We start from the raw sequence: 13,080 nt of genomic DNA on the forward strand, positions 1-13,080 counted from the left end.
TCTGATCTTCTGGGTATAACATTCTTTACAAGCACTTCATCCACAAGGGATTTTACTTCATCTGCACGTTGTTAAGTTTAAACACAACTTCATAAAATTCATGGCTGGTTTAAGCATCATTCCATGTTGATGAAGAGGCAGGCTGATTGTGTTCTTTGACGATAACAATGAAGATGATGATGATGATGATGATGATGATAACTATAATGGTGTTAAAGGTCACTGTGAAAATGGTGATGATGGCACTTACTGTGATACCAATGATGCTGACATTGGTGTTCTTGACAGAGATGATGATGGATTGTGATACTGACAAACCAACGCACTCACCTGTTTTCCAGGATGACCCTAAGAAGAAGCTCCAGATTGAAGATGGATGCCTCCTCGTCATAGGTGAGGCCCAGGGAGTCCACAGCCTCTGGTCCCTGGGAGGCAAACACCAGTGCCTTGACCAGTTCTTGGAGAGACTCTAGACGCAGGAACTTACTCTCTGTGATCAGATGCTCAGGATGGCAATCCTATCAATAGAGGGGGATACAAGACACAGTCAATCGGTCCTCTGAAAGCACTAGAACTGTCAAATGATTTGTTAGAAATTTAAACATGAAATGTGTGCATCGTTATATTTAGGTCCATGCAAATGCATATTTTTATGGTGAACCAATCTTGTGACGTCCCTTATTAAAATCTTGATACAATGTCTTTGATATTTTTCATGGATTCCTGCATCTTTCCACACTTTTTTTTTCATGTTTTTCATAAAACGTGAGACCTTTGACTTTTGCGTGATAATCCTGAATGTGGGAGAATGACTATTTCAGACACCATCAAGTCTTTATAATCATTAAACAATATATATTACAAGTAAAAATCCATCATTACCGCCACCAAGGAAGAAGGAGTTTAAGTGATCATCGGCGTTGGTTTGTCTATTTGCAAAATAACTCAAAAAGTTGTGTACGGATTACAATGAAACTTGTGTAAAAGGTCGATATTGACACAAGGAACACCTCATCCAATTTTGGTAGTGATCCGGGTATTTTTATGGATTTTAAAGGATTTTTCATCTTTTAGCATACAAGGTCAACGAACTTGGGGTTCAAGCTGCTTGTACTGGAGGTTTACATATGCGCACTAAAGTGCGCGCTCTGCTCGGGCAAGGCACCGTGCAATGACGTAAACAAATGGCTTCTATTTTGTGAAATTGCAAGCATGTAAGGGCGGAAATAAGTTGCTGGCTTGGCGGAGGTCTGTGCTCTCCGGGTGCTTTTCTAGTTTTTAAAAGTGACACTGGGACACAGATTGCATAAACTTGCTCATTAACAAATCTGGTGTGTGATGTGTTGGTGGTTGAGGACTAGATTGTTATTAATGCTAGAAGAAGAAGATGAGGTTCTACCTCCACACAGTTCCTGGCCTGCTGTATAGCTTCCTGGTCTTCTGGGGTGGGACCCTTGGGGGCCGAGGTCTCCGTTGTGAAGTAGGAGTAGAAAGAACCCAGTAGTGATGAATCTGACCTGAAGTTTGAAGGGAAGGATTCACAATGTTTGGATATTTGGCACAATAGTTTCTGCAATTGAATGGAAGTTAATTCAAAACTTTAAAATGAACTTAAAAAGTGCACAAGCTTTCACTATCATTTCAAAGAAAAAAATGAATTTCAACTTATTCGCATTTGTGAATATAACAAACTTACTGCAAAGTTCAAAAATCTGTCTTATCTACAGATGAACATAAAGACCAGTATAACTTTGCCAAACAAGTCTCTAATCTTTAGTGAATCCAAGGTATAGAAATCTCAAAACATCCTAAATACAGCCATTCCAACTTACTTCTTACTTCTCTAAAAAATTGTTTGGTTTAAAACCATGAATTAAAGTCATAAAGCATGACAGTATGTCAACAGCATTTTGTGACTAATTTTGAATAAACAATCAGCCATTCCTAGAGCAGCAGAGTCGGGACAAAAGGTGCTTGCGAGCGGACAGGTGAAAACTCACTTGACGGCTGGCATCTCCTCCCTGATGAGGGAGATTCGTCCTGAGGGATCCACAAAGTCCATCGCCTCCACCATCTCGGCGGGTAACAGCTTGGCGCGGAACAGCTGCAGCATGCAGTCAAGCAGGTTCTTCCAGCCCTCCGCCAAGATGTCGCCATGGCGATGGGCCAGGCTGAACACTGTCTTGGCGGCCACCTGGGCCTTGCCATTGGAGCCAAAGGCAATGGCAGTTGCCTCCGGTGTCTATGCAGATAAGATATTGAAGACAAACCCAAAACTTTGTGATAAGGATATCAATAGCCAAGGATGACTCTTACTTGTCATGGATAGAACTGTTCCACTTAACTAAGTTGTGAATTCATGCCAAGTTTCTACTCTGCCTTTTTTACCACAGATAACACACCAATAACATACCATGAGTATGCTATATGTAAATTTGATATGTAAAGTTTGCCACTGGTGGTACAAAGCAATTCATTACTTTCTGGCAGTCAAAGGAATTTACTGATTTGAGATGAGCACAGTTTAATATCTTGCTTTCACTGAGCAATATGGATTACATTCTATTTCATATTCATCTACTCTCATTTAGTGATCTATTTTGCAAGTATGGCAACTCCTAAACGCAAAATATCTTCCTTTCTCCAACTGTCAACTGAAAAGGGAAAAGTAACTTATAACATCTTCAGGTGAGAACATTCTTGGTAAGGCTTTCTATATTCAGTGAATTATTATAATCTATCTTTTATGGCATGCTCACCTCAAGAGAATTAAGCAGCGTGGTGAATTTGCACAGAGATATGACCAAGTTATCAAAGACATCGGTAAGACCGTAGTGGGCCGAGATCATTGCACATTTCCTGCATGAAGAAAGTGGATAGAACAGCACAGTGAACATTTAGGTCATGATAAATCAATATTGCTTGTGCAAATGAAATGTCACCAGTCACAGACTCCTGAATTTTGACAGAAACATATTCCTCCATAGTGATGATTTGTCAATACATGTCGTCCACATAGACAATCAATGAAATCATGAAATATCGATATGGATCCTAGTCATATTACTAGATTAAATCTACCACATATCCAGTCTCTTATTTTGCCTGAAGGACTAATTTTACTTTTCATTGGTCACAAGTGCACTAATGACCGGTACTAATGACTGCTTCTCTGCTCTCAGCTGCATTGCCTGTGTATCACAAATGCATTACAGCTGTTTGTGTGTGCAGTTCAGTAAGCTTGGAGCTGGAGCTGGTCTGGGAATCTTGTGAAAATGAATGCCATTGAACTTTCATCATATCACCACTCTATAAAACAAATAATGCACATTAATTGGTCAGGACGTCAGAATGATTATCAATCCTCGGTAATAATTCAAACAGTCCAAAACACACTTTACTTTGCCTCGTTTTCAATTATTCCAAGGCTAAAGTTATCAGTGGATAACTCTCACTAATGTCCTCCATAGGGTCTAGGGCAACTACCCCCTGGGCAATTACCCCGGACCCTTCCCCTGGCCCTAATTCTAATCCTAATCCTGAACCTAATCCTAACCCAAACCCAAACTCCTAACACTAAACCTAACCCTAACCCTAATCTTAACTCTAACCTTACCACTAACCAGTATTTAGCCGGGGGGTAATTGCCCGGATACGCCTCCATAATGTGTATTATTTCGATACCAGTGAATAATCCCAATACATAATTTCCTAAAATGTGGTTCATAAATCATTAATGATAAAATAAGGGAGAGAGTGGATATAGGGGTGCAATGACAAAACTCATACCTAAATCCTGCCAGGGCCTTCTGGGTGATAGAGTCGTCCAGACTCTTGTCGAAGACGAAGGAGAGGGCGGCCACTGTGGGGCCCCAGGCCAGCAGGAACAGGTCCCGGTCCAGCCGGCCCTCCTCGATGTGCAGGAACTGGCTGTCGGTGGTGTGGCCTCGCTTCAGCAGCATCCGCCACAGGTAATTCTCCTTCACTATACCAGTCTGCTCGGCTGGCATCACAATCTCCTCATTCCTGGTCAGAGATGAAAGATCAATGTTTCCCCAATGTGAAAAGAAATCATATTCACTATCAAATACCTCAATTGATGAATCTTTGATTCTGACCCGATGAAATTACTGGCATAAATTCAGCCATTCCTTTAGCCCCGTAGTACCCAAACTGCCCCATACAACTAAAATGCCCTCTATTTATGTGTACATGTACGCAGTCATATAATAATGCATTTTCTGTAAACACTTGGCTTCCAGATTTGATCACTGTCCGATGCGATCAAAATGCAAATGTTTATTATGTGTGAAAATCTAGGAGACAAAGTTCAGTTGCATATGAATGAGTAGCATAGCTTTCAAAATCTTGGTATGAAAGGTAGGAACCATTACTCACTTGACTGCATTGTAAATTTCAGTCAACATGTCTTGATCAAAGTCCTGACCTCCGTTCACTTTGCTGACATTCTTTTTGAAGTTCTGCAATGAGTAAAAAAATATAAGCAAACGAAAATAAATACATAAGTTTCAAATTATGTATACATATATAACCCTACACTTCAAAAGTGATAAGAGCAGAAGACCGATAACAGTAATATCTATTTTTCAGGTTATGTTAAATGTCACCTTTAGGTTATTTCGTACAGACAGGGAGCACCTTACTATACACACAATATGCTTGTACGAAATGTTACCTGTTGATTACTGTATATATATAATTTTTTTTTTTTAATCTGAACTAAATGTAACATGGGTATACTTGAATTGAACTGAATTGAATCAAATTGAATCAAATGAACTGAAATGGACTGAATTAAACTCAATTAAATTGATTTGAATTGAATTGAGCTAAATAGACCTGAACTGAACTTAACTGAATTGAAGTGAAGTGAAGTAAAACTTAAGTGAACTGAATTTAATATGTGTCCAACAAAAGAAAATAATGAAGTATGAAACTGCTGGTAAATTGGGGAGAACACTCACTGCCAGAGTCATGGGAATGTTCTGCTTCTTTGCATTGTCATTGTGCTGGTCGACATTCAGCATGATGACAGCATACGCAAGAGTGAACGCAGCATCATGGTTAGCAAACGGATGGCCATTGCACGTCTGTGAGGGTGACAAGAAATTACACAAATCAAGAATCACTGTCTTCCAAGGATTATCAAATTATCTGGTACCATATCTTATGAGGGGGACAAAATTTGCTACATTGGGATATTGGAATGTCCCACATTTATTATTAGACTTCATATCTGGATGTATTTTGACCAGATCTACCGAAATGTGTATGAAAATAGTGGCTGCCATTTGCAAGTAAATTTGCTTTTATACAATGCTACAAGAGAATTCAAATCTAAGATGCCTTGTAACATGCTCAACCAGTTCATCTAATAAAAAATTACAATTTCTAGGGCATAGATAATTCTGAAATATCAAATATATAGATATCACTACATCTAAAATGGTGTAAATTATGGGATGATAACAGGACACCAGTTCCAGTACTCACATGCCACTTTTCTGCAAAGTTCTCCAAGAGGTGCTGAATGACAGGGGCTTCCCCGGGTAATCTGAAGGCTTCCAACAACATCCTCAGGGCCTCGTCTATTCTTGTGTTTTGGAATCCAAACAGACTGAGGAAATAAGAAGTGGGAGAAGAAAACCTTGAAAATAACACCCAAACATAAGTGGAGACAGACAGGCACCTTTACACATGTAGCTTCAGTGCAGCAGATAAAGAGGGTACTCTAGGTACTTGAATGCAGTGGAATACCACCAGGGTAAGAAAGGAAACAGAGAAGGTCATGGATGTGGAGCATACTGCTTGCAGAGAAGTTGGTGAAAGTGTTTCCCATGGTTCAAAAGCATGCCATACATCCTAGCTAGTACCAATTCACAATACACTTGAACTGAATAAGTTCAACAAAACAAATTCACTTCAGCACACACAATCATCCCTCTACATGACTTCAGAGGTTTTGCTTGAGTTATTTCTCAAGGATGGGAATTCCCACAAAGTATAGTATCCTTGTTTCCAGCAGATTTTCTCAGCCACATACAAATTAATTATACCTCTTCTGGATTTCACTCTCACTTACTCCAAAAATATATCGAGAATCTTGGCATTCTTCTTGCTGCTGATGTACTCCCCAATCATCTTCTTGTCCACGTGGGGGTTCTCCTTGACGAAGTGTGCTATGGCAACAGGATTGGAGGGGCTGGGTAGGAGGCCGTTCTCCTGGAGGAATGCGATGCCTCGCGACGGCTTCTGGTTGAACAGCTCCGTGCCCGCCTGGAACAACTGCAATGGACAAGATGGGAGAGGACAAGGGGAAGAGATTGAAGAAGATGAATGGAGACACAAGAGTATGGGTAGTATGAAGAGATAGTATGCGAATGCAAAGCAGAGAAAATATTAAAGGGATTGTATAGTTTTGGTTGAGATGGAGATTCCAGTTTTTCCTTTTTGCTAGATAATCAGATACCATTTACATGAAATAATACAGGGCATACAATTCTACGGGGTATTCAATGTTTATTTGATTAAAATCAGTTTTGAAATGGCCTAGATGTTAAAAAACAAAATAGTCCTGATAAAAGGTAGGACCCAACTTTTATTAGGACAACTTTGTTTTACTTTGTTTATTCAAACATTCAAAATCAGCTCTATTTTCAACAAAGCCTTGTTCTCCTGGCACATTGCACATCACACAAAACAAAAACAAATCAACAACAAAAAAATGTAGGACTATAATATTGAAACATGATGCAACATAAAATGTTGGAAGCATTTGCCAAAGATGGCCACAATTTGCTGTCACAATTTGCTACAGAGCTCTAGGAAATTACATCAAGTTGAAAGACACAACAGCTGTGTGAACACACCTTCTTTTTGTGCTTGAGTTTGGCCAGTTCTTCCAGCGAGGGCAGACTCAGGGACGGAGTATACCGACTCTTCTTCCTATTCATACTCATCCCCGGTGAATCTTCACTCCTTTCCTTCGCTGTGGATGTCACAAAAAAACAGGCAATGTTTGCTTTCAACATAGGGCAGAGAGGGCACCAAAGCACATAACTATCTTTCCACATGGATGACATCACATTTAGGTTAGCTTTACATGCACAGCAAAGGGAAATGACACATAAGGTACAGTGAAAACACTATCATTGTCAAGTAGCCCTAACCCAAAACAAGACATCTAATGTCATTTGTGAAATATAATTTCACATAAATTTCTCAAGTTCTACCAAAACTACCAAACACAGAGTGTGAATTTAGAGGTGGAGTTTCCACACATCTACACTGTCCATTAAAAAAATCTCTTCCATTCTTGAATAAAGATAAATAGAAGTTTAATACCATACGAAGACTCAGCATTTGACCATTTATATCACAGTTGTGCTAACATTAGAAAAATAAGTTTTTAACCTCACCTGCTAAATCATCCTTGTCTTTGAGCATACTAGCCATGGCCTGACCCATGGCATACCCTGTTGTTGGTGGACCAAAAGATGCATTCTGGCCCTGGGCCGAATCAGGTTCTGATGCCTCATGTTGGGATGCACACTCTGTGTCGTTTTCATCAGCAGCCTGGCAAGTGGAAAAGCATGACAAACATACCTTGTGCAGTCATTTTCGTTGGTAAATTGATATTTGAACAGACTGGACAACCTCGGAGGGAAAGACATGGGTATTTAAATTGGAACATTGCACAAATAAAATTCATAGCTGCATAGATAATATTACAGCATTCATAACTATCATCATTGTCATTACTGCCATTTTCATTACCATCATCATTACAACTGCTTTCATCATTATCATAATTTTTACCATCTGCATCTTCAACACCACGTTCATCATCATCATCTTTACTTTGGATATCATCATCATCATTGGCATAATCAGATCAAAATCACTACAGCTGTTACTAGCACGGCAAAAATCTAATTGATTCACCTCCATAAAATCTCTTCATATTTACTACAGACACCTGATCTGTCTAGGTTTTGGAAATCTTCACCTTGAAAAGTATGGAAATTTAAAACTAAGAGCTCAAATCAAACTAACTTTGACTGTTTCCAGTATAACAAGTGAGGGAGGCAGTGCTGGAGTATGACACTACTCACTTCTTGCACCTGTATCGTGACTCCCCCGTCGGACGCCGTCGTGGCAAATCTCTCGGCAGCGTCTGACGTGACGGAGGACACGGTGGAGAGAATTCTCTGCTGGCATCCAGCCTCGATGCTGTCCACCACGGCCAGTAGGGCATCCAGTGACAGGAGATGGGTGGTGTAGAGAGAGCCTGACACTGGGAATGCATTCTGGGAAGGGGTGAGGAAGTAGTGTGACATCCATTGGTAGATGCTTTCAAAATATCCACCTTTGCCAGATATTCCACATCAAGCAATACAGAATGTAAGTTTAGACATTTACCATCACTCCTTCACACATTTGTTATCTCTCATGCGCATTCTGTGGGCATCGCATTCTGTGGGCATTGCCCTTTGGCAAGCATTTATGTCTGCAAAACCCTTCCACAAAATGAAATTTGAAACATAAAATCGACAATAATATTGAGAAACTTATACATGAACCCAGCATCACAAGCACCATATTTTCAACTCGTATATCAACCTGAACCTGAATAATTCATTTGTGCAGCTCTAATCATGTCATCATAAAAGTGATAACACTACATTCCAACAATACAAATATGGAAACTGCTGAATTTGTACTGAAATAATCAAAATACACATATCAACGATCATATGTGACCCGCGACAACGGTTTCAGGCAAAAGTCGGGCATTTTGAAAATTCATTTTTTCACTGAATCACATTGCCCATTTCCTAAGCTTTGCATTGATATAAAACACTTGTATTCTTCGGCACCATAAGTGGGCATAGAAAGCGAAATAAAATGCACTTTTTATGTTGTTAGCCAGACAAAATTGCGAGAAAACGGGCTTTGAAGATTCACCTCTTACTCAAAGACAATGTCCGAGCGGCGATGCGAGGTGAGAATCACCCATCCGTACGATGGTGCCAATCGATGTGAAGCTCCGCCTCTAGCAACCACATCGCCTTCTGATTGGCTCACTGAGAGAGTCAAATTTCCCGGGCACCCTTCCTCGGAGCTCAGCGTATGGAGCCGGAAAACAATGCGGTTCGCTCGGGTTCGTTTTACCAGTACGTCTTTCAAGATGGCGGATACGATAATTGCACGTATGGTGTACATGTGTATGGTGCACGCATTACGCAATGGCATCCACACACCATGATCTGGTGCATGTAACAGGAGCGGGTGGCGAATCCACACATTTACAAATCGCGTTTTCATTGTTGTTGATTTGACTTTATCATTGGCGACCCTTTTGAAGGCAGAAAAATGCCAGAGCTGGCAAGGGTCACGCTTCCTTTTTGATTTGTTTTTACAAGCCGTGCATATGTTGCCTTGATCGGTGGTGTTGATTATATCAAAACAAAGAAACAAACACGTACGACTCGTTAGTTTGGTGCGATCTTGATGTGTAGTATTTCAATATAACAGGTTACATGTGACCTCTCCTTTCCTCTCATCATCCTTCCCTTGAGTCAGTCTGCTGTCATAATTTTTACTACATGTACAAGTAGACTTTTTTTTTTTTCTTTTTACACGATTATGTCGTGCTACATGATTTTTTGTTTCACTTCCGTTGTCGAACATTGCGGTAGAATAGTTTGGATAGAAAGCCAAACGAAGAGCACGCACTACAGAGCGAGCGTATAAACCACTATAGCAAGAACAATGGAGCATGTACATTGTAATCATGCACGCGTGGACAAAGCATTCCCAAAACGCTGCAACTGGTGTCTCCGAAAGCCGAATTATGTAAATGTGTGCGACGCACCAGCCAATCGCATGCGAGACCCTGCGCCGTAGCAACGCTGGGGATATTGGCGCGGCGTTCGAAAGAAGCTCGAAACTGACGAGTGCGATTCAACATAGGGTGCTTAAAATTCCATTTTCGATAGGAAAGACGTAGTCTTATGCTATGAAATTTCATGTAGATGTAGAAAACATATCAAAGATTCGATTTATGCAAAAAACCCAAATCGACAAAAATTATGGTAAAAATCTTTGTGCCCCGCCTAGGAGGGAATTTGCTCTTGCGACTTTTGCCTGAAACCGTTGTCGCGGGTCACATATCATCAAGCAAATGAATGGTATCGTATTTCATACACAAGAACAGCCAGATGGTGTCCACAGTATCCACTACAGTCAGTCAAAATGATTTGCATGCAGCTTGAGTGACAACGTACCTTTGACAACAGTTTGGTGAGATCCTCAAACAGATTGCTGCAGTAGATATCACAGTCATAGTTCAAGTAGAGCTCGGAAACAAGGGACGGAATCTTCCAAAGCTGCAATATAGGCACACAGTTCATAAACTTACACCTCAACAAACTTTGTAACATATGAAGAGAAAAGACTTCTTTTACTACCATCTATACATCTATACTATAATTTGTATGATGTTACTAGCAGCAACATATTTAATTGATATCGATACAAGGAGAAAGACACCCCTCTTCCCCTAAATATGATGTTCTTAATTGGCAATTTTGTTGCCTTCTGTATAAAAGTGTTTATGTGATTCAAGAAAGGAAGATTACATACAGTAGGTTGGAGGAGGGGTTGAAAGGGAGCTCTCTAAAGCATCCTAATCATTATATTTATGGATTTTCCTCCATTTGATTTGCTCATCAAATCTGCATGCAATGCATGAATAATTTTTCAGATGTGACCCATACTTAAGAAACAGTGATGTTAACTTGTCGAGTGAAAGAGCGCAAGACTTCCGCCCTCTCCCCAAATATTCTTCCTTGTACGATAAAGGAAGGACTACAAGTAACAGACAGCAAAGTATATACCTGGACCAGTGTGTCGAGTGCCATCTCCTTCTGTTCATAGGGGATGCGGGGCGACTCAGAGACAATGATATCGGTCAGTTTCTGGATGAACATCTCCAGCTGCAGCTTGAGATGAGAGCGCATTGACTCAAAGAGAAGAAAGCAGACTCGGAGGGAAGAGGCAAAAAGGGACAGCCTCTCCGTCTGAAGAAGCTGCGCATGATATAAAGAGAGGGAAAAAAAAGGTTTCACGCTTTAGGGACACAAACTGATGGCTAATCAGTGGTGGTTTTACACACTGGCAAATCGCCGCTGGGGTGACAAGACCTCATATCTACAAAATGTCAAAAGTTCAGGAGAGCAAATAAGAATGGCAGCGAAAGCACTATATCAAATGGGATAGCCTTTCCTTTGACATGCCATGGTGGCTTCATTTTGGGGGTAAGACAGCTAGGACTGGACAGGACATCACCAATATGATTATCTGACCATTAATCCAAAAAAGTCATTTTCACCAAAATTTGAAATACAAAGTCTTGTCGCCCTAGCGACAAAATTTTCTTACAATCCATTCTGACAGATTCTGTTAGTTTGGAAAACCAGTAGAATATTAGTGCCTGATACAAATAATGTTTTATTTTTTGTGCTATCGAATGACTAGTGTCATCTGACATAAGAGAAAGAGCAGCCCTGTCATGACTTTTGTCACACTAAAGAGTTTAATTGCACATACTACAGTAACTCAAAGCAAACAATATGCTCAAATTACAGACATAATCCGAGTCTCCTGTACATAAGGAGTGATCTCAACTGTTGAGACACCTTTCAAATGCCTGCCTTTGTAACTCCAAACAAATGAGAAGTTTCAAGAAATAACCACAATATATCATTCATAGTTGAACATGATGATCTAAGTAAAGCTTCATAGACTCATTTGCTCAATGCCTTGCCATTGCAAACTTACTGCGAAGAGATTCTTGCACATTTCATCCTTGACGAGAGCGATGAGGGCTGAGAAGGACGGGATGTGATCACATCCCGTTTCTATGCCAACGGTGAGCAGACTCAGTCCCATGTGCATCATTAGGTCGGTGTTATGCCTGTGGGATGAAAGAAGACATCAGATGGAAAAGAATTAGCATATTTTTAGCATGAAACATCCACTCAGTGTCACAATCAATCCTTTGCACACTGCTTTATGATTCATGCTATAACAGTTCATGTGATATTCCAAGACTGCTTCCATAGGAGGTTGTACATGCCAACCTTTGAACTCACTCTCCCATATCTTACAGAGTTTACCTCTGCAAAAACTATTCAAACAGGAGTACAGATTTAAACAAAAATGTGTAATTCCTCACTTAACCCTAACTAGGCCGGGCTATTTAGGAAGATCAGAGAGCCGGGGGGGGGGGGGGGGGGGGGGGGGGGCCTCCCAGGCCCCCCTTCCAGATCTCGGCCGTCGACCGCGACGAAAATTGGCACACACATTGCCTATGATGTAATCTAAAGTACCATGAAGTTAAATTTAGAAAAAAATGATCATTTATGCTAAATTATGCTAATTTATGCATGATGATGCATGAAATCAGACAATTTGGTATAAATCACTAAATAAAGCTCAAAATGGGCACATTTTTTGTGTAAATATTCTTTTTAGTGTCCTGAGCAAATATAAGAGAAAAAAATTGTGCCATCAGAAAAAATTTCTTTAAGTATTTTATTGTTTTTTGAATTTCTTATGTATTTCTTTTTTTTTCGACTTTATGTTTTTCATTGTTTTTTCGATGAAACTTGTTTGCGACATTGTTCCGAACAAGAAATTATATTAATAATTGATTTTAATCCCCCCCCCCCCCCCCGGCCTAGTTAGGGTTAAATGTGTTAATTTTTTTTGGGGGGGGGGGGGAGAGAAAGAGAAAGAAAGTGAGATAGAGAGAAATGGAGAGGAAAAGAAATAAATAAAGAAAAGAAGACAGAGTAAAAGGTTGATGTGATCCTGGAGAAGGCAAACTTACCTATCATATGGGTTGATGAGTGATATAAGGAACCTAAGAAGCTCCCTGACACAGGGCAAGCCATATGGAACAGGAGGACCGGCACCTGTGCAGAAATGAAGGTAAAAAGTAAGGCACAGTTGTGATAATCGTTGTCTATTTGGCTCTTCTCACAAACATCT

General features: G+C 40.2%; 1 protein-coding gene across 1 annotated transcript in view; it reads right to left on the reverse strand.

Annotated features, from left to right (window-relative positions):
* LOC140229233 (Golgi-specific brefeldin A-resistance guanine nucleotide exchange factor 1-like) overlaps positions 1–13,080 on the reverse strand; it is a 46,021-nt gene that overhangs the window by 10,259 nt on the left and 22,682 nt on the right. Inside the window, exons 11-26 of the mRNA XM_072309509.1 lie at positions 12,920–13,004; positions 11,866–12,001; positions 10,923–11,114; positions 10,311–10,412; positions 8,136–8,330; positions 7,440–7,596; positions 6,891–7,009; positions 6,104–6,306; positions 5,515–5,638; positions 4,986–5,111; positions 4,399–4,481; positions 3,790–4,026; positions 2,760–2,859; positions 2,001–2,242; positions 1,400–1,517; positions 331–518 (exon numbers count right to left, since the gene is read on the reverse strand). Coding sequence (XP_072165610.1) covers positions 331–518; positions 1,400–1,517; positions 2,001–2,242; positions 2,760–2,859; positions 3,790–4,026; positions 4,399–4,481; positions 4,986–5,111; positions 5,515–5,638; positions 6,104–6,306; positions 6,891–7,009; positions 7,440–7,596; positions 8,136–8,330; positions 10,311–10,412; positions 10,923–11,114; positions 11,866–12,001; positions 12,920–13,004 — 2,407 coding nt within the window. The remainder of the gene's footprint in view (positions 1–330; positions 519–1,399; positions 1,518–2,000; positions 2,243–2,759; positions 2,860–3,789; positions 4,027–4,398; positions 4,482–4,985; positions 5,112–5,514; positions 5,639–6,103; positions 6,307–6,890; positions 7,010–7,439; positions 7,597–8,135; positions 8,331–10,310; positions 10,413–10,922; positions 11,115–11,865; positions 12,002–12,919; positions 13,005–13,080) is intronic.

The sequence above is a fragment of the Diadema setosum genome, chromosome 5, assembly GCF_964275005.1.
Source record: "Diadema setosum chromosome 5, eeDiaSeto1, whole genome shotgun sequence".
Taxonomy (NCBI): Eukaryota; Metazoa; Echinodermata; class Echinoidea; order Diadematoida; family Diadematidae; genus Diadema; species Diadema setosum.